The 19,907-nt window shown below is 38.9% G+C and overlaps 3 protein-coding genes and 1 long non-coding RNA gene across 4 annotated transcripts in view; 3 read left to right on the forward strand and 1 right to left on the reverse strand.

The window, feature by feature from the left end:
• polybromo (protein) overlaps positions 1–10,288 on the forward strand; it is a 31,499-nt gene extending 21,211 nt beyond the window's left edge. The window contains exons 16-25 of the mRNA XM_028309138.1: positions 463–645; positions 1,749–1,897; positions 3,499–3,617; positions 4,308–4,421; positions 4,862–5,028; positions 6,345–6,411; positions 6,494–6,599; positions 7,978–8,111; positions 8,736–8,894; positions 10,268–10,288. Coding sequence (XP_028164939.1) covers positions 463–645; positions 1,749–1,897; positions 3,499–3,617; positions 4,308–4,421; positions 4,862–5,028; positions 6,345–6,411; positions 6,494–6,599; positions 7,978–8,111; positions 8,736–8,894; positions 10,268–10,288 — 1,219 coding nt within the window. The remainder of the gene's footprint in view (positions 1–462; positions 646–1,748; positions 1,898–3,498; positions 3,618–4,307; positions 4,422–4,861; positions 5,029–6,344; positions 6,412–6,493; positions 6,600–7,977; positions 8,112–8,735; positions 8,895–10,267) is intronic.
• A 155-nt stretch (positions 10,289–10,443) lies between these two features.
• Positions 10,444–11,272, forward strand: LOC114356060 (uncharacterized). Its single transcript, XR_003656158.1, has 2 exons — positions 10,444–10,773; positions 11,233–11,272. It is a non-coding gene; the product is annotated as an uncharacterized LOC114356060 (long non-coding RNA).
• Positions 11,273–13,054: 1,782 nt separating this feature from the next.
• Positions 13,055–15,066, forward strand: LOC114356064 (zinc finger protein 253-like). Its single transcript, XM_028309154.1, has one exon. The coding sequence runs from the start codon at positions 13,158–13,160 to the stop codon at positions 14,802–14,804; it is 1,647 nt and encodes a 548-aa protein (XP_028164955.1). The 5' UTR covers positions 13,055–13,157; the 3' UTR covers positions 14,805–15,066.
• A 2,135-nt stretch (positions 15,067–17,201) lies between these two features.
• On the reverse strand, positions 17,202–19,549 carry LOC114356057 (protein RRNAD1-like). The gene is made up of 3 exons (XM_028309140.1): positions 19,148–19,549; positions 18,017–18,545; positions 17,202–17,617 (listed from the first exon to the last, which is right to left on the reverse strand). Exons 1-3 carry the CDS (start codon positions 19,547–19,549, stop codon positions 17,202–17,204), a joined length of 1,347 nt encoding a protein of 448 aa, XP_028164941.1.
• Positions 19,550–19,907: the final 358 nt, after the last annotated feature.

Consider the following 19,907-nt stretch of genomic DNA (forward strand, 5'->3'; position numbering starts at 1 on the left):
ACTTTACCTAATAGAACTTAACCCACTGTTGTTTACAATAAACTGACGGAGTTCACAATTTCACGTCGACATAAAATATGCAAAAAAAAAGCGCATAGGCATATTATTAGTTAGGCACAGTTATCGATATCAAGTCGCGGGTAAAAACTAGTATAAAATATTATGTTTATTGCCATAGATATGGAGCTTCTCGCAATCTTTTTTTTTTCAAATTGGTGAAAAGGAATTTCTATAAGTGGACCATGCCTTATTGACCTGTGTTCGTTTTAAGTTACCCAGAATGGGCAAAGAAAAATCAGGTTAGAACTTCGATGCCATGCAAATAGTGATCAAAAAACGTAGTAACTTACAAATCAAAAAATATTAGGGACCTCATTCTACCTTTTTTCTATTTTCGTATTTAATTCGTATTTTATCTGTCGGGAAAGCAAAAAAAAGTTACAATTTTTATTCCCATTCCAGATCAAGCATAGACGACTCCATGCCTGCGGGTAGCGCACCTCTACAACAGACTCAGTACAGCAAGGGAGACTTCGTGTACATTCTCCCAGAGAAGGGAAACAAGGAGCCCGGCATAGTGCAGGTGGAACGCGTGTGGACCAACAAGGATGGCGTGCCGATGCTGTACGCCAATGTGTACTATCGGTAAGTCAAATTAAAAATCTTTACTAGTTTTCCTAGTATACAGGCTCTTTTCAGGAGACTCACATCCCAAATACAGCTCTTCCTGGGGCTGAGAAGCGGTGGAAAAATCTCAACGTTAGTACTAACTCATGTGCCCAATTCAATTGGAACGTGATTATGTGGACCGTAACACCCCAGATTAGGCCATAAAGAAATTAAAAAGAAGAATTAATGTGCATCTGTGTATACTATTGCTGACAGTGAGTTAAAAATGTACTCCTATTGTAAGTCAATGTGTACTACCAGCCGTTGTGTACATCTTTGTATCCTATCATATAATAGACATGTTGACACCACAGTCAATTGACGTACTTTTTAAAACTGTCAAAACGAAACTCTCCCATAGATTTTGTATGGCACTACAAGCAAGTGACGTCACTATTTTGTCAACCCAATTAAACTACTTTTTACAATTACAATTCGATCAAAAATCTAAATTTACAGGTAATTTAAAATAAATTAGGTTTTTAAGACCAGAATGAAGAGTCTTTTTAAAACAGTTATGGTTTCGAATTATTGGGGTATGGTGTCAAACTGTCTATTCACTTGGCTTCCCACTAGGTGGACCATCGATCTGGCGAAGGTCGCGGGAAGTACCTGGATGCGAGTATCGCAGGACCGGTCATTGTGGAAATCCTTTAGGGAAGCCATTGTCCAGCAGTGAACGTCATTTGGCTGAAATGAACGAATTCAGTTGACGACACATCAATCAAAAGTGGCACTTCTTCTTATCGTGTCGACAACAAACCTACACAGTGTCAGCCCAAAACTCCGCCACCAGAGTGGCGTTAGCAGCAGCATTTCTTAAATACTCCTGCGTGCAGTTGCTTGGGCACTCAGGGCACGACATCATGTACTTCATCGACTGGGGAACAAAACCGCACCTGTACTCCTAAAGTCTCTCTTATTTAGTTTAGAATAAATGTTATTTTAGAACTCTTTCACGAACGAATTCACTTGACGACTCATCAATTATAAAATAAGTGGCACTTCTAAAATCACTCTTATTCAGCGGATAATAAATGTTATTTTAGCACTTAACTAATTATGTACATCATTTCCAGTCCCCACGAGACATTCCACGTGCTGACACGCAAGTTCCTACACCAGGAGGTGTTCAAGACGGAAACGCACCGCACCGTGCCGCTGGACCAAGTCAGCGGGCACTGCTACGTCATGAACGTCAAGGAGTACTTCAAGTTCAAGCCGCTAGGTAATGATAATACGACTTAAATTCCTTTGCAAGACCGTAGTGAGACGGTCAACGCCACGGTGTACCTGTAGTTACGTCTCAGCAGCAGCGGTCATTGTTACGTCATGTACGTCAAGGAGTACTTCAAGTTTAAACCTTTAGGTAATGATAATAAGGCTCAAATTCCATTGCGGTTCCAACAGAGGCAACAATAGGCCAACGGCTCAACAGGTAAGCCACTAAGTAACTAAAACGCGATTGAAAGTGTCTATACTACTGTGCGCCACTAGCGATTGATAAGACCACACTAGAGTGGCGCCATTGTCACGAAGTTTAAGCCGCTAGGTAACTAAAATACGGCTGAAATTCAATAGTAAGAGGTAGTAAGTAGTTAAGGCGACAATAGTCACATCTCAACAAGTCAGAGGTCATTGTTACGTCATCTACGTCAAGGAGTACTTCAAGTTTAAACCTTTAGGTAATATAATACGACTCAAATTCCATTGCAAGACCAACAGTAAACCATTTGAGGTGTTCAAGACGGAGACGCACCGCACCGTGCCGCTGGACCAGGTCAGCGGGCACTGCTACGTCATGAACGTCAAGGAGTACTTCAAGTTCAAGCCGCTAGGTAATAATAAATAAATAAATAATAATAATAATGTTACGTCATGTACGTCAAGGAGTACTTCAAGTTTAAGCCGCTAGGTAATGACAATACAACTCAAATTCCATTGCAACTTGCAAGACCAACCATTGGAGGTGTTCAAGACGGAGACGCACCGCACCGTGCCGCTGGAGCAAGTCAGCGGGCACTGCTACGTCATGAACGTCAAGGAGTACTTCAAGTTCAAGCCGCTAGGTAATGATAATAAGGCTCAAATTCCTTTGCAAGACCGTAGTCCAACGGTCAACGCAACGGTGTACCTGTAGTTAAATTTCAGCAGCAGCGGCCACTGCTACGTGATGAGCGTCAAGGAGTACTTCAAGTTTAAGCCTTTAGGTAATATAATAAGGCTCAAATTACTTTGCAAGACCGTAGTGCAACGGTCAACGCAACGGTGTTTAGTAGTTACATTACCTGTAGTTACATCTCAGCAGCAGCGTTCATTTTTACGTCATGTACGTCAAGGAGTACTGCAAGTTTCAGCTGCTAGGTAAGAGATAGACCAGTAGACTGTTGAACTATTATCGCCTAAATTAATATTACTGAAATTCAATTGAAAATAATTCATATTTAAAAGCAACACAGGCGCGGGCCTAGCCCTGAAAAAAAGGTTTTGGGACATCACCCTTACGTGATTTTTATTTCACTAAGGCATTTGGTACAATGTCAACAGCCTGTTGATCTCAATAGACCATGAAATAATGGCGTATAAAGCCCACTCGCACACTCACTGCGGGCGCCCGTCGCACAGTCGCGACAGCAATATAATTCCGCGCGAGCGATAAGGATGGGTAGCTTGGGGTCATTGGACAAAATTCTACGTGCTCACGGACCAGGTTTTAGTAGTTCCGCGCTTGTGTCTAGATTTACACTGGGCGGGGGCTTTTTTTGGCTCGAGAGTACCTTTTCCTGTCTTTTTTTTTTTCTTAAATAAACATTTTCTTTTTCTTTCTAGGTTACTCCGACAAAGACGTGTACGTGTGTGAGAGTCGCTACAACACCAAGAACAGATGGTTCAAGAAGATCAAGGTCTGGGAGGGTTCGGAGAAGGAAGCCACTCTAGTTCCGAGAGACGTAAGTACTTGTTAGACAATTTGGAACCTTACTGTGATATCTTGAAGGTTGCTTATTGTGTGTTGCGCGATTTCATATTAAATGATGTGGTTTTGGTCAATTTTAAAGTTCTCGTCCCGTCCTTACAAGTCAATATCGCCTCATATCATGGCCGTCAATCCTGAACTAGTCTAAAACGTCATTCGTTATGATGAATAGTTGGAGAAATGATTGGTTCTCTATAAAAATGTTGGCTTAACCTAACCCTTCAACTTTACCCTTAACCAAGCTAAAAAAGGTCATTGGTTTTCAACCGTAACTTTTCAGCATAAAGTTCAAATTGATGTGGGCCATCCATGGCCACCAGCGCCTGGTTAATGGTTTTATAAAATTTATTTTTCATCATTATTCGAAAGCATCATTATGTCCTTCTCTTAGGTCATAACTTTCTCTATACCAAAATTGGCAAAGTTGGTTTAGAGTAGGCGCACGCCGTTGATTTTTCGTCGGCCGATAGTTTAATCGGGCAGTTGATCAGTATGGGCATGTATGGGAGTGCGCACACTACGCCGATTCGATTTTGCCGATTCTTCATACAATTTAAAATCGGGCACATCGGCCAACTAAAAATCAACGGTGTGCGCCTACTCTTAGGCGTGAAAGACAAAATGTATACTATTATGTATTATTACAGTTCTTGATATATTATAGGTGCCTTTGGAACCCAACCGAACTGTGTCAGTGTTCCGTGAACGCGTCGAAAAACACAAGGACGAATTGGCAGAGCTTGAAGTGTTGGAGAATGTACAAGAAAAAGAGAGGCCTGTAAGTATAATATAAAAGTGAAAGGTCACTGACTGACTGACTCACTCATCACGAAATCTCAGAAACTACAAGTGCTAGGAGTCTTAAATTTTGGATGGGGGTTCCTTTTAGAACGTAGGTGCTCACTAAGACGGGATTTTGCAAAATTCAACCCTTAAGGGGGTTAAACGGGCGCTAGTATTTAATAATCCTTGAAGTAACTTATAAAATGACAATGTCACAGTCAAAAACACTTTTGACTGCAAAAGTCAAAGGTGGTTTTGATCGATGCCCTTGTTCAATATCACTTTTACTTTTGACTGATTTTTGTAGTCAAGTAGTTTTGACTGATAATGAATTTGGATTGTAACATCAATTATGCCTCCTATCGCACATATTCCACGTAATATAGTAGCGAGTTTCTTTCATAGTTCCGACTAAACCCAACAACCTTCCTACAGGACGTAGTGATGTACAACCCTCTCGGGACAGACGACGAGAACACGTACTATGAGCAGTACAACACAGTGTGTTCCGGCGTCATCAAGACCGGCGATTACGTATACGTAGTCACGGACGGCGGCAAGCAAATGATCGCACAGGTCGACACTATCTGGGAGACTGGCGAGTGAGTTAACTAAAGCCTGGTCGTGAGCACGTAGAATTCCGTCCAATGACCCCCAGCTGCCCATCCTTGTCGCTCGCACGTAACTATGTTGCTGTCGCGCTCGCACACTCACTGCGGACGCGCGTCGCACAGTCGCGACAGCAATATAATTACGCGCGAGCGATAAGGATGGGTAGCTTGGGGTCATTGGACGGGATTCTACGTGCTCACGGACCAGGCTTTACACCTTATTTATACGAGCAGTAGGTCTATAATAGCGTGGTCGGGTGTTATCAAGACTGGTGTATGTAGTCACGGACGGCGGCAAGCAAATGATCGCGCAGGTCGACACTATATGGGAGACTGGCGAGTGAGTTGTGTCCTTTATACAGGTCGTGGTTACGTCATGCCGTTTTAGGGTAAGAACTCACAGCGCGATTTTCACCCGCGCCCGCGGCGGTTGTGGGTTTGCAGCTTCTGTAGAATTTTTTTTTTATTTTATTTTATTTATTAGGACAACCAACAAGACAAACACGCATACATGAAATTACTATAACTAAAAGTGCTTAAAACTAAGTGCTGTCTTAATTAAATATAGAATAATATAAATAAAAATATAGAATGCAGATACTTATGTAATAACTAATGCACAACTCACGACGCGGTATTCGTCCGCGGCGGGCGCGGTTGTATGTGGGTCCCGCGGCACCGGCGGACATCATCATCATCATTTCAGCCACAGGACGTCCACAGCTGAACATAGGCCTCCCCCAATGACTTCCACATCGCACGGTTGGTTCCAGCGCCTTCCCGCTACCTTTATCAGCGGACGGCGGACCGGCGGACAACAGCTAGTGGAATCGCGCGGGCCGCGGTAACCACAACCTCGGCGGTTTTCGCCTGGCGGGCGACCATTTTGTACCAGTGACTTAACGCGCGGCGGGATTTTTACCGTGAGTTCTTAGCCTAATCGCGCATATAACCGCTCCCGTGAGTTTTAAATAAAACCACAATTCCAAAACCGCCGCGGGCGCGGGTGAAAATCGCGCCGTGAGTTCTTAGCCTTAGTTTTTTTTTTGTAAATATCCTCGGACATTTTAAACTGCGCATCTAGACTCAAACTAAGAATAGCTTGTACTACGGTACTAGACAACAAATATACTTAAATACTTTTTTATAACTGAAACTTTTTAATACTGTTGAAACATTACCCTTAGCCTTATCTAGACTAGAATAAATTAGTAGTTAATGATATGGAATTAAAATTCTTTATTCCACACGTTATGTAGAATCTTTAAAATCTATTTATGTATTCTTACTTGATACTTTTATTTCAGTAACAAATGCTACTTCCGTGGGCCATTCCTCATTTTCCCGTCTGAAGTCGCCAACATCATCAGTAAGGTAATACAAAATTAAATGATATCCCAATTTGACATATTAATGTATAATTCAAAAACCTTAATTTTGTGTGTATTGTTCGTAGCCTTTCTACAAACAAGAGGTGTTGCTAACAACGATCCATGACACCAGCCCACTTGTGGGCATCGTGGGGAAGTGCGCGGTGTTGGACTACGATGATTATCTCAAATGTAAGTGCTGCTGATATTTTTCTTACCTCTGGAGGAATGGAATGATAATAATGTATAGCCCGACCAGGAACATAAAAACCCTCGCCATGTTGCGGAAAACTAATGGTACTAATTTCTTTTAATGGCAACAGTAACTGAAAACTTCATTGACATGTCACCTTGCATGTCAGTCTATTGCTGTCAAAGTGTAAACAAACCTTATTTTAAATGTGTGCAATTGATTTTGTAAATTAAATTGCTAAAAACTTTTTATAGTCGTGAAAGAAAAGTGGTTCACAATGTGTTAAAGTATTTGTCGAAGAGAAATACTAAGGGTTCGGACAATATTTTCATTGAATAATGTTTCCGACAAAGGCAAAAAACATCTTAGGACAAAGGTTGTCAAATTGACTGACATGTTTATCGGATAGTACAGTCCACTATGAAAATTAGCTGTGGTTTGTTTGAACTACCTATTTTAAAGATTTTTGTCACTTTGTAAGTGTTGAATTTTATGGAATTGGGAAATAAGTGTTTGAAGCATTCATGAGCAGACATTGCAGTTGAATATTTAAGTTTTGAATTTGATTATTGATGAATAATAAAATAAATCCTACTAGCTCGATTGAATGTTTCATTTAATTTATTTAAACCAGGTTACCTATACACATAATCTTTATTCGTTAATTTATGAAAATATCAAATTAGCCCGTAATCCTGAATCCTGATACATAAAGTTAGCCTACTAATTTAACACAGGTACGACTGTACTCAGTGTTGCACTATCAAATGCAATTGACGCGCCTCTATGCCAGGGTTTTTATGTTCCTGGTCGGGCTATAATATCTGCAACTCCTGTGTAGCTAGGACAACACTACTCTTCAACTCAGCTTTATGCCTGTTTTGTGTGTAAGTGACCTCTATGTAAACAAAATTCCTGTTGTGTTACCATAGGGTAGGGGTCACTTAAAAATTAGGGATTGATGGTGAAAACGGGCATTAGTCTTCCTGTGAATGTCGTAATAGGCGATAGGATCAAATATGCCTTTCTTAACCCGTCTGGCCGTGGGAAGTTTAAGCCAATTTCCTCCATTTGCCTCTGGTAGATTAGAGAGAGTATGTGCTCTTGCAATGAAGACTAATAAAGGCAACAACTATATTACAACTAGCGGCCGCCCACGACTTCGTACGCGTGGATCCTGATGTTTTACCCCCTTAGGGATTGAATTTTGAAAAATCCCGTCTTAGTGAGCACCTACGTTCTACAAGGAACCCCCATGCAAAATTTGAGACTCCTAGCACTTGTAGTTTCTGAGATATTGTGATGAGTAAGTGAGTCAGTCAATCAGAGACCTTTCGCTTCTGTAAATATAGATGTACATCATATTTCTATTTGCAGGTCGCCCAACAGAGATATCGGAAGGCGACATCTACGTCTGCGAGTCGGTATACGACGAGTCTAGCCGCGTAGCGCGTAAACTCAAAGCCGGCCTACGCAAATTCGAACACACGAAAGACGTCACAGTAGACGAGGTAAGCTTTTTACAGTTTGCACTACTCGCTAATAAAGTCTTCGGTAGCCTATCAGGAAGTTATCTGTCAGATAAACTATAAATTTTGGTTTCATGGTTTAAAGATGTCTAGACAAAGTCATAAGTCACCAGCAACCTGTATGTTTCAGGCAGGATACTCGTATACGATGAAAACTTTATCAGCAACTTCCTTAGTAAAAAAGGAATAATAAAGTGAGATACTTATTAATGATAAGATAAAGCTAAATCTTTTATTTCTGTAATTTAAAAAAATGTTACTATGCCTATTTTGAATGCAAATCGCTCCACAGGTGAATTTATGATCTACGTAAGTAAACTTAAACGTCCACATTTAAGTTGACTCAAGTCTTGTTTAATTGTCCTTCTCAAACTGAGAACAGCCACAGGATGTCCATTGCTGAACATAGGCCTCCCCCAATGATTTCCATGTCACGCGCTTGATAACGACGTAAACGAATGTATTTTTTTAAATTGTCTGTCTCATCTGCAAATCGAACCCAGCATCAGATCATCATCCAGATCAATAGAGTCCAACCGCGCCTATTATACCTGATTGAATAATCTGAACTCTAAATCCGAACTCTAACAAGACTTTTCTTCTCAGATATACTACTTCCCCAAGCCGCTGGGCCCACCGGCGCTTGCCACGAGCCTCGACGTGCAAGCTTCCACCAGCGCTTTCAACCAGAAGCAGTTCAACACCAACGTCAATATGGACCACATGGTAAGAAGACCACAAAATATACACACGACAGCACATCAGGTTACCCATTTTTGGTGCAAACTCGCCAATATTACAACTGCACAAGAACCGACAGTGGTTACGTTGACGTGCCGTCGTCTGTACTTAAGAGCAAAACAAAATAGGGATGTTTCCTGGGTAAAAAAAAAGATTTTTAACTAGTCCGTCGGTTAACTTATCAAAAAATACTCGACACGTATTTATTGCTTTTTCAAACTAATGAAAATTTAAACAGATAAAGCGCGCCAAAGGTAATAAAAAGAGACCCGTGACGTCAAAGTGTGCTTCAAACTGTAGCACTTTGTGGCGTCACGTGGAACTTCAACGCATAATACTTCGTCATTACTTGTTTGATTGACAAATAAAAATATAGATGTCCAATATTTTTTATAATGTAATTTAATTGACGCTCCAGTCATGCTCCATTCTCACTCCAGCTGATGTGCAATTCAGTATCGCGGTAAAGTTCACGCGCAAACAAAGACGAAACAACGGATTTAAGCACTTTTCATTAAAAGTCTGAACACCTTATTTTTTCACTAAAACACTGCAAATGTCCTTGAAGCGTTTGACCTGCGTTTGAGAAAAAGTAGCTTTTTGTCTGCTTTTACACAAAGACGCAGGTGCGTTCCGTTGACATTACAGCTTAAGAGCGTTGTAGCAAAAAGTTGGCGTTCGAATTTAAGGTTTTTATTGCTTGACGTGGCGTAGTGAGTGCGCAAACTGCATTTATCTGTACAATTTCAACGCTGCGTCGACTAAACGATCTTAATCCGTAGTTGTATCGTACCTAAGACAGTACATCATACATAATAATAAAGAAATAATGTATAATTTACCTATTTGATTTTTTCTCAGATAAGACTTTTAGCAAAATCAAGTTACGAAATTAATGTATTTTTTACACTAGTAAATCCCGCGACAAGTTTTTAATCTTTAAATTGAGTAAAGTACCTAATAAGTTTATGGGTTTGAAAGAATTTATGTTTTATTTTATTCTTTTTACAGCATCAAAAGCTTGTTTATGAAAAATATTTACTATTTAAATTTTACTTTTGACTTTTTAGTTTTTATGATGCGGGATGGAAATATTACAATTTATTCTGATTTTGTGACGTTTCCGCACATAATATGAATAGGTTAAATAAATATAATGAAATGTATGAAAACGAGCGTGGCATTTTTTAAACGTTATCTATAATATCTTTTTTAGAAGTTTCATTATGGCAACATTATAAATCTGTCAAAGACAAGTCATAGTCTGTGGTATACGAGTTTGTAGTATGGCCATGAGGTATTGAGGCTTCCACCATACCACTGCGATCTCAACCCGATCGACCTGATATGGAGCTCGGCTAAGCTTATGGTGGCAAAAAAGAATATTAATCTACCAGCAAAAGAAACCGAAGCACTGATTAAAACCTCATTTGGTCGGATAACTGCAGAAGACTGGAAAAAAATGACGGACCATGTAATACATGTAGAAAACAATTATAAACAGAGGGATAAAATAACTGAAGAAGAATTGGAAAAATTTATAATTAATGTAGGATGATGACTCCACTAATACAGTCTGTCTATAAAGTCGTGACATGAATGTTTGAGGAACTAACATTATTCATGTGTCTGGCAACACCAAAGTTCACCAAACATATGTACATCAGCTGTCATCGAGAACAAGTTGTGGAACGATTTTCATTTTGTGGTTTTTATTGTTTGACTAATCTCCAGTAAATTATTACTCAGCTACGAAGAAAAGTATAAACAATGAGTAAAGTAAATTGGAGTGCCACGCGGAAAGTGATTTTTAAAGTTTTCCAGCAATGTTCCGCGGAGTACCAAGCTGGTCAAATTTTGTGGGATTTGGATGATGTTTAAGGGCGAACAGCATCTTTGACGGGTACGTAATCGTGTTACTGCTTGTTTATAATCTACCTAAAGTAACAAATTTACTGCATTTTGCGATTTGGTGACCAAAACAGGCATTGTTTACATAGGACATTTTTAGGTTAAATTTTCATTGTAAGTAGGATATATTGTAGTACGACCATTTCATTTGATACATCAATTCAGTCAAGTTTTCTACGAGTTTTGAATTTGAATTAATTGCTTCATATCTATATTACCCGTTCGCTTTGGCCATTGATAACTGTATGACATCACTTTCACATCAAGTTGTCCGTCTACAAAAACAATAATTTGTTGCAATATTTTTTTATGATAATGATTTAGCTCTAGATTATAATGTGAGTGCATGTGAAATGATATCTTGTTGGTAAATATTTAACAATAAATAATATTAGTTAGGTTTTATAGTTATTCTTTCCATCCCTTTAAAATTTGAACTTTTTTTTTTCAGGAAAATCAGAGAGTACGGTTAGGCGCATAGTTAATGAAGGTTTTCAGAATAATGGAAAATTAAGAATTCCTGGGAAACACAGGCAAGGCCAACCAAAGAAAGAAATGGATAATTTTAATATTTGTGCTCTGCGCCAAAAAATATAATTTTTTTACACGGTACAAAAAGAGGTAGGTAAATATTTTTTTTTATCTTTTGCATGTTTTTTGTTTGATGTGAGCTATATTCATTCTTCATATATGGTAACCTATATACATAGCTGGGCATTAACTTGTTAATCCGTTAATCGTTAATTAACGAAGTTAACATTTCTATTAACAGATTAACTTTTAAGTTAACTTTAAAAAATGTTAACGGACTCGTTAACTTCCGTTAAATTATCCTAAGTCCGTTAATCGTTAATGAAGTACCTACTATTTACCAAAAAGATACAATAAATAAAGCAGCAATAAAGCAGGCACGCTGAAAAACACTAGAAAAACGCGTTCTGACAAGCACGTTCGGGTTCGGGCTTCCAAAACTTCCAGAACCCAAAACAACAGTTTTTGTAACTAGAACGAAACGTTATAAAAATGCTATTTTTTATTTATTTACAAGCTTTATATTGACTTCACTTGTTAGTATGTGTGGGACAAATCTTGCAAATAAAAAAGAACGGTCACGCTCACGCCCCATACAAAAAAAACCCAGACCCGACAGAAACGAGACATACCTCAGTTTTTTTGTCATGTCTTAATTAGTTAAATTATATATTTTTTATATTCGAAATCTATGTATAACACCAAAATAATTACCCTTTGTTTTTGTTCAGGCGTTATACAAAAACTAATACAAAATGCCTATTTATCATCAAAATTGGTAAATGTATGTACCTACCTAAATGTCTATTACAGCTGCTATGGAATGTATCTAGGTGACCTGTATGTAGGTGGCCTAAGATGCGCGCCGTGATAACTTTTATCGACGTCAAAATGTATGGTGAAAATCGATAAAATGGCGTGATNGAAATCCGATGATGAAAGTGATTAATAAAATGTCTTTATTAACTATGTATGATGCGTTTTTTTTTATGCTGATTCAATAAAAATGCTTAGTAAAACCTTTCATAAGCATAGATACCTACTGTAGGTATTAAAACAGAAACAAAATATCGTCGTCTAAATTGGTTAAGAGCTGATTTTTCAATCGTCGGATAACTTTTAACTGAAGAATAAGATTGGCACATTGACAGTTTTAGTATGGAAAATATGTCAAAATGACTAGTTTATTCATCAGTCAAAAGATATCTAAGGATAGAAAAATCTACTCTTAATTATATTGCCCTAGTATCAAACTCATTTGGTCAAATTGTATAGGGTTGCTACATGAAGAAAAAAAGCGCCCTCATTTTATGTCACGACTTTATAGACAAACGTAATGGAAATAAATGTGCCTGTTGCTTAAGTTTCAGGTAATGCATCCATATTATGTTGTTGGCTCATCAATGAAGCACTGAGTGGAATCGTTGCTTCAAGCAAAATGGAGCGTTTAATCTACACCGCAGCTTTGTTGTAGCCTATACAAGGTCCTTTAGACTTGGAAGAAGCAGATTCGATTAATAGGATTATTTCAATATTAATTTGGGCCATGCAGACAAGGCATCAGATAAACGACCGGGAGGTCGTCTCCTCTCCTATTTATTTGCTCAATTCCCATCAGTCATAAAACCGGTTTCTGTAAAATGTTAACAACACTAGCCGATGGTGGAGTGTTGCCATCTTATAAATAGAATATTGAACCATTTTATGGCCAAATAACGCAGTGTCAAGTAGTCGTAGTACTTGTAGTCCTTGAAAACAAAAAAAGTATCAATGACTTTCAGGAAAACGTCAAAATGGTTTTGTGAAAAAAATCCAAGTTGTTCAATTCAATAAAATTGTACAAAAATGGACAGTAATAATGATTCGTCGCACTGTAGATTGTGCGCCGGATTGAAGCCTAACAAGAAACTCATTAATATACATACCAACGAAGATAAACGCCGAGATATATCGGAAAAACTAATCCGCTTGAACGCGACTGCTGATTTGTATATTGAAACATTACCCAAAACAATATGTTTAGTTTGTATAAACGCTTTAGACCGAGCTTACGAGTTCATTTGTGGAATAGAGAAGGCGCAGGAGGTATTGTATGACCTAGCAACGGTGAAACTCATAAAGAAAGAAGCGACGCTCTCTGACAACGAAAGCCTTGGATTTGATGCTAACGATGATGTAAAGTATGAAGACTCTATTGAGATTAAAGAAGAACTGCCGAAGAATGAGTGTGATTCCGATGGCGGACCTTCAAATCTCAAGAAATCCCGTCAATTTCCGACAAAGAAACAAAAAAGAAAACCTAGAAATTCGATAAATATGAGCAACAGTCTGGATGCACTGGATGCATTACCTTTGGCTCAGCTTAAACTGACGTGGAAGGACTACAGCTGGACTTGTGCCTTCTGCGAAACGCAATTCCAGACCATTGAGGAGCTAAAAACCCATTCCATAGAGTACCACAACTGTTGCAACGCTTACCGATGTACAGATTGTAATATACGCAAATTGAGACTCGACAGTTTTATGATACATGTAAAACGGCACAGAAAATTCCTGAAACTATCCTGTTACAAGTGTTTCCTAAAGTTTAAGAAGCCCCGTGATGTGAATACGCACAAAAAATCTCATGTAACCACTTCAAATATTTGTCCCGGCTGTAACACTTGTTTCCCAAGTGCCGAAGACCTGAATCAGCACACTACTATGTATTACAAAGATAGAAGAGCAAGACAAATACCGTTGCTTGATGCTGTTGACTGCCTAACATGTTTGCTTTGCAAGAAAACGTTTAAAAACAAAGGAACATTAAATACCCATCTTTTAACGCACACAGACAGAAAGCGAGACCACACTTGCGACAAATGTGGGAAATGCTTCTTCAATAAACAGAATCTAGCTGGTCATATGTTATTGCACTCAGAAGTTCGACCATATCGGTGTGAAATCTGCAAATTCGCATTCAAAACTCCACAGCAGCTACGTAATCACGTTGGAGTGCATGACGGACAAAAGCCCTTCTCATGTGACCAGTGTGGACGATGTTTCCGGTTGCAGAAACAGCTTTCGTCCCACAGAATTATACACACTGACTTACTTCCTTATGTTTGCAGCTATTGCAATAAAGGCTTCCGTTTTAAGACGATCTTAAACCAGCATATACGTCAACACACTGGTGTGAAGCCGTATTCCTGTGAGATATGTCAGAGGGACTTTACGAACTGGCCAAACTATAACAAGCACATGAAACGACGGCATGGCTTAGAAATGGCTAAGAAAAAGCACACTCCAGAAGGAGTATACCCTATCAACCCAGTTACAGGTGAAATTATTGTTTACCAAGAGACGGATAAGACGTTAGAGTGGAAGAAAAAGATGATGACGACGAGAAGACCAGGTCGTCCCAAGTTAAATCCAACGGAAGAAACCGATGTCAATTTAGACTGTGAGGAAAAACCAGAAACTCGAACTGTATTAGATGTACAGGCACTATAATTTATTATTTTCTCGAATACTAATTGTATAAAATATAAGATTTTATTTTAATTTCGTACATAATGCTATGTATAAGGGTATATGTGGTCTGTTAAAGCAATAAGACTTGTGTATTTTTTCATACAAGATAATTATATTAGATTTGTTATTATAATAGTTTATGGAGTTTTGTTGAATATGTATTTTCAAATTATAGATGTTGTACGTTGGGTTAACCTTCCAGTATTAAGGTGTCAGTTGGAATACTATAGCAAAATGCGACTTAACAGAAAATAAACAAAATAGGCCTTGTAAAAGACAATGCCGGAAATTGGCGTCTTTTTTTTTTCGCGCGGCTATCGACCAAACCTTGTTTTTTGATTACAAAATAGTGTAATAAACCAAACTTACTATGACATGTATACCTCTAAACTCAGTCTGAACTGAGTTACGAGCATCAGAAGTTTGATGATTTTCATACTAGATAATTGCTGTTTGCGCGCAAGTTTTGTAAGAAATTGCAACAAAATAATGACATTGTATGTGTAAACAAACAATACCATCCATTAAAGGCTCCAGACATCAGTATGCAGCAGAATCAGCACAATAAAAAAATAGCGCAATACTTTGTTACAATTTCTTACAAAACTTGCGCGCAAAAAGCAAATCTAGTATGAAAATCATTAAAATTCTAATGCTCGTAACTCAGTTCAGACTGAGTTTAGAGGTATACATGCCATAGTAAGTTTGGTTTATTACACTATTTTGTAATCAAAAACCAAAGTTTGGTCGATGGCCGCGCGAAAAAAAAAAGACGCCACCTTCCATACAAAATCTGGCATTGCCATTTTTCACACAGCCTGCAGTTGTAATTTTGCTGTAGACTTGCAACTTACATCTTTAGGCTCGGTATCTCCTGAATCCACAATAAATTAGAAGATAACACTATAGATCGTTTCATCCACGAAGACGCGCCCCACCATTCTAGAGCTAATGTTTGAGTGTTATCGGTTTCGGTACACGCTAAAATCCAAGAGTGCACACGCACACTGCAATAATGACGCTCGGATTGCTCGGATCAAACTCCCCGCGCGATCGAGACCAAACATTGGTGGGGCGCGTCTTCGTGGATGGCACGATCTAAAACAGTAAGAATCTTTTTTAGTTTTCAATTATGGTACATTCAGCGTCAAATGGTTCGGGACATCCAAATTGGCCAAAAAGTCGCAACAAGAAATATTTGTTACAAACTAATGTGGTTTTTCTTTTTGGTCTCACAAACTATTTGGCGTTGACTGCACTTTAATTCGATTTAAATTTAGAAACAGCTACTTCAGTGGACAGCCGAGCCTGAATTATATCCTAGTTCAAAGTAGGGAGTGATTGTATGTATTTTAGTTGGCTAGTCATCTTGTATCTGAAAGAACCTTGTGTAATGTACTTAACCTTTGGCGTGCTATTGAGCCGCGCAAAACTGCACCCCCCAACTGCTACGGTTTTCAAATGATGTTTCAAAATGACAAAGTATTCTTGTCTTAGATCTGAGACATAGCAGTTGACGGAGGTTGCACAGATCTGAGACAAAGCATAGGAGAGGTCAAAGATCTGTGGGAGAGGTTAATTGCTAGTTAATAGAGAGAGCCTATTTTTTTCAATCGACAGAAAATATGTTAAAATGATAGATATTTTTTATTTATTTTTTTAGTTTATATTTTTTTACAAAATTGCCTACAAAAAATGTTGATTGAAAAATAGGCAGAGCTAAAACAATGTTGTCGTCATGGAATATTTAAAATCTGCCTGATAAATGCGGAAAAACAGACGAAAATAATATAAAATTCTTCCATCAATAAATTTCTTCCATCCAAGGCATGAAAAGCTTAACAGTTATTTGTTTTTCAAAGTATTTTTGTTATTCTTATAAAGAATGAATCAATCGCTACTTTGACTATAGATGTATGTTTATATTGTAATTTTATAGATGTTATAGACAATTAATTACCTAAATAATAAATACTTAATTTAATATTTTGTGTTTCAAACTTCGTAGCAAACGCGCCGTATTTCAAGAAGTACCGACATTATACGTACTTTATTAATCAAGTCTTTTTAATATTCCAGGAGGAATAAAAAACAGTATTATACTTTTGTACGCTTGTTTATTACGTACTAAATTCAAATTACGCCCTATTTACAACATCCAATCTATCATCATATAAAAAGATAAAGATTCGCATTTGAAATTAAATCTTTTTGCCATAGCATAAGTACTCTTTCGTAAGTAAGGGAGATCGTGCGGAGAGTTGTATCCGCCTCTACAACCGATGTGAACAACGCCTCAACATGACCACGACCGCTCTGCCAAGAGCGTAATGAATAAGAAGAACTTTAGGTATTTGTCACATTAAATAAATTTTATTATGTGGTTTCTTTCGCCGCAATCAACGCTATACACCTGGGCGACTGTCCTTCATTGAAAAACTTCCTATGTTCGCAGTTTTGCACGCCCATTTCTTTCAAATACAGCAACCGATCGTACAGAAGAAAGTTTTCCACCACCGGTTGCATCAGGTTTTGCATTAAAATATACACAGCAGCCTTTTTAAATTTCAATTGTGGGTAACTCTGCCATAAAGCTCTTAGTTTGTCCAAATCAAAGTTATTTATTCTTTGATGGTGCTCATCTTCATCTGATATTGGCATGTCGCCATATATGGGGAGGTTTGGCACCAATGTAAAGCCTTCCGTCGCTGCTTGCGTTATGTAATCTTCAAAAGTGTCGCATTTCTTCACTTTGACTGCTTTCCGACGGTTTCTGCTGACTTTGCATTTATCTGAAAGAGGGAAACGTAGATTAGTTTGTGCTCGCCAGGTGGCGCTACTGGCGAGTGGCGTCATTCGCTTTTAAATAAGAATGGGTCTTCAATTGAGAAATAATGAAAGGAGAAACACGAAAGATCCCAAAAGATTATGTGATCTTTTGGGATGGCCCTAAATAATATAAGATCTAGTGTCGCCATCTTGTGAGCGCAGATAGGTAACGATAACTGAGCTAGATAGTAAGTAATTAAAGGGCTTTATATCAAAAAGTTAAAATCCCGTTGAACACTTGTAAAAAGAGGCATTTAGTATGGATAATTGTAAACAAATTTTCAAGGCGTTTAACTTTTTTGTAATAGGCTCATATAAATGTAGGAACTATATCGAGAGTCCAGTCAACCACCTACACTTACTCGTAAAAGCATACAGCTGCAGCACCGCCCTCGACATCAGACTAAACACCATCTGCTCCAAACTCCTGCCATTATGTGTCGGATGAGCAGCCAGCCTCATGAATGGTACACCCAATAGTTCTTCCCCATCCCGTCTCTCAAACACCGCCTTTAAGACCCCACTCATAGGGAAATTCACGAAGCGCTCCCCTCTCCTTTCCATCTTGTGATAACAACAAGGCATCATTATCAACGTCCTGGCATCTTCCATTTTGAAAAACACGCTCATGCCTTCGACTGCCAAATCGCCACACGAATGCAGACCAGTTATGCACACAGCTCCATGATTCCTGAAGTAATCGCGAAGGTTCTGCTCTATTTCTTGACCGGAGTTTTTGGTGACTCGGTGATGGAGGTATATGACGTTTTTGAGGGATCTGTCGTGGTATTTCATTTGACGATCGACCGCTCGTGCGTAGTGGCTCAAGTTACATTCCAGACCGAGAACGTTGTGGCCGGTCGCTTCGTAGAATATCTGGTCGAGGTAGCCCTGGAAAGATGGGAGAATACAGAGATTATTATGTGCTGATAATTGGTCACTATTGGTGTTAAAATGTTGGCAGACTTGGCTCATTATTTTCATCATTTCAGCCACGTGACGTCCACTGATGAACATAGGCTTCCCCCAATAACCGATTGGCAGCAGCCTGCATCAAGGGCCTCTCATAACCTAAGCTCATAAGTTAAATGATAAAATATCTAGAAGACTGTGTTCGTCAAGACGCTACCAATCGATCAACATGGAAAGCATTGGGGGAGGCCTATGTTCAGCAGTGGACGTCCTATGGCTGAAATGATGATGATGTGTTTATTGATCAATTTCTAAAATCACTTATTAATGGTTAGAGCCTCAAAACCCCAACTGAAAAATCTGCCGTAAGATATTAAGTAGGTAGTTACTGTTTAGACATACTGATATTTGCACAATGTTGACAGGCCTCTCACTCGATGGACCGATGATCTGGTGACGGTCGCTGGAAGCGGGCAGCGCAGGACTGTTGCGCGTTGTGAAAATCCTTGTGGCAGGCCATATCCAGCAGTGGATGTTCTTAGGCTGAAATGATGATGACGATGATAAAATTGTCAACTTACCAACCCAGATCCGATGTCAATGACCGTGTCACACCCATAGATGTAACACAAGTCTTCAACCTCCTTCGCTAGTGTCGCCACTTCATACTTCTTCTTAGTTCCAACCGGAGCTTCCAAATCCACACTGTTAGCCCTTTCTTTTACCTCCCCATAGCTCACGTTTAATCTCTCCAATCCCATACAAAAATCTCTAACAAACCCGTCGTTTATACCATCGTGTAAGGTGAAATTTTCGTCATATACATCCAAGAATTCCAAGCAAGGAATATTTATATTATCCAAGGTATTGTTGATCAGTATGTCAGTATTCATTCCGTCGAGGACGAATTTGTATTTTGTGAAGAAGTCGAAGCATTCTTCGAAGTATTCTTCGGGCGAGGCGAAAGCTTTTGGCAGGCTCATTCCGGACCTATAACAGAGAAATAATAAAAGATAATAACAGAGAGAAAAGACAAGAAAAACAAAAGTAAAATCAAAATCAAAATCAAAAANCAAATAGGTACGTAAAAAAATGTAGCAACAAAAAGCAGAAGATGCTAGGTCTAGCACTTAATCAGAGCATATGAACGGCACGGGAGGGGTGACAATAACATAATGATGACGTGACAGATCATACAAATCGGTCTAAAGCCTGGTCCGTGAGCACGTAGAATTTTGTCCAATGACCCCAACCCATCCTTATCGCTCGCGCGTAATTATATTGCTGTCGCGACTGTGCGACGGGCGAGCGCGACAGCAACATAATTACGCGCGAGCGATA

This window comes from Ostrinia furnacalis, unplaced genomic scaffold, assembly GCF_004193835.3.
Source record: "Ostrinia furnacalis isolate ACB-3 unplaced genomic scaffold, ASM419383v2 OfSCF2617, whole genome shotgun sequence".
NCBI lineage: Eukaryota > Metazoa > Arthropoda > Insecta > Lepidoptera > Crambidae > Ostrinia > Ostrinia furnacalis.

Coding starts and splice junctions, on each gene's coding strand:
- LOC114356057 (XM_028309140.1), bottom strand. CDS start 19,549: ATGAGCCTGCCAAAAGCTTTCGCCTCGCCCGAAGAATACTTCGAAGAA. Junction 18,546..19,147: donor TTGACATCGGATCTGGGTTG/GTAAGTTGACAA, acceptor CCATCTTTCCAG/GGCTACCTCGACCAGATATT. Junction 17,618..18,016: donor GCAGCTGTATGCTTTTACGA/GTAAGTGTAGGT, acceptor TCCCTCTTTCAG/ATAAATGCAAAGTCAGCAGA.
- LOC114356064 (XM_028309154.1), top strand. CDS start 13,158: ATGGACAGTAATAATGATTCGTCGCACTGTAGATTGTGCGCCGGATTG.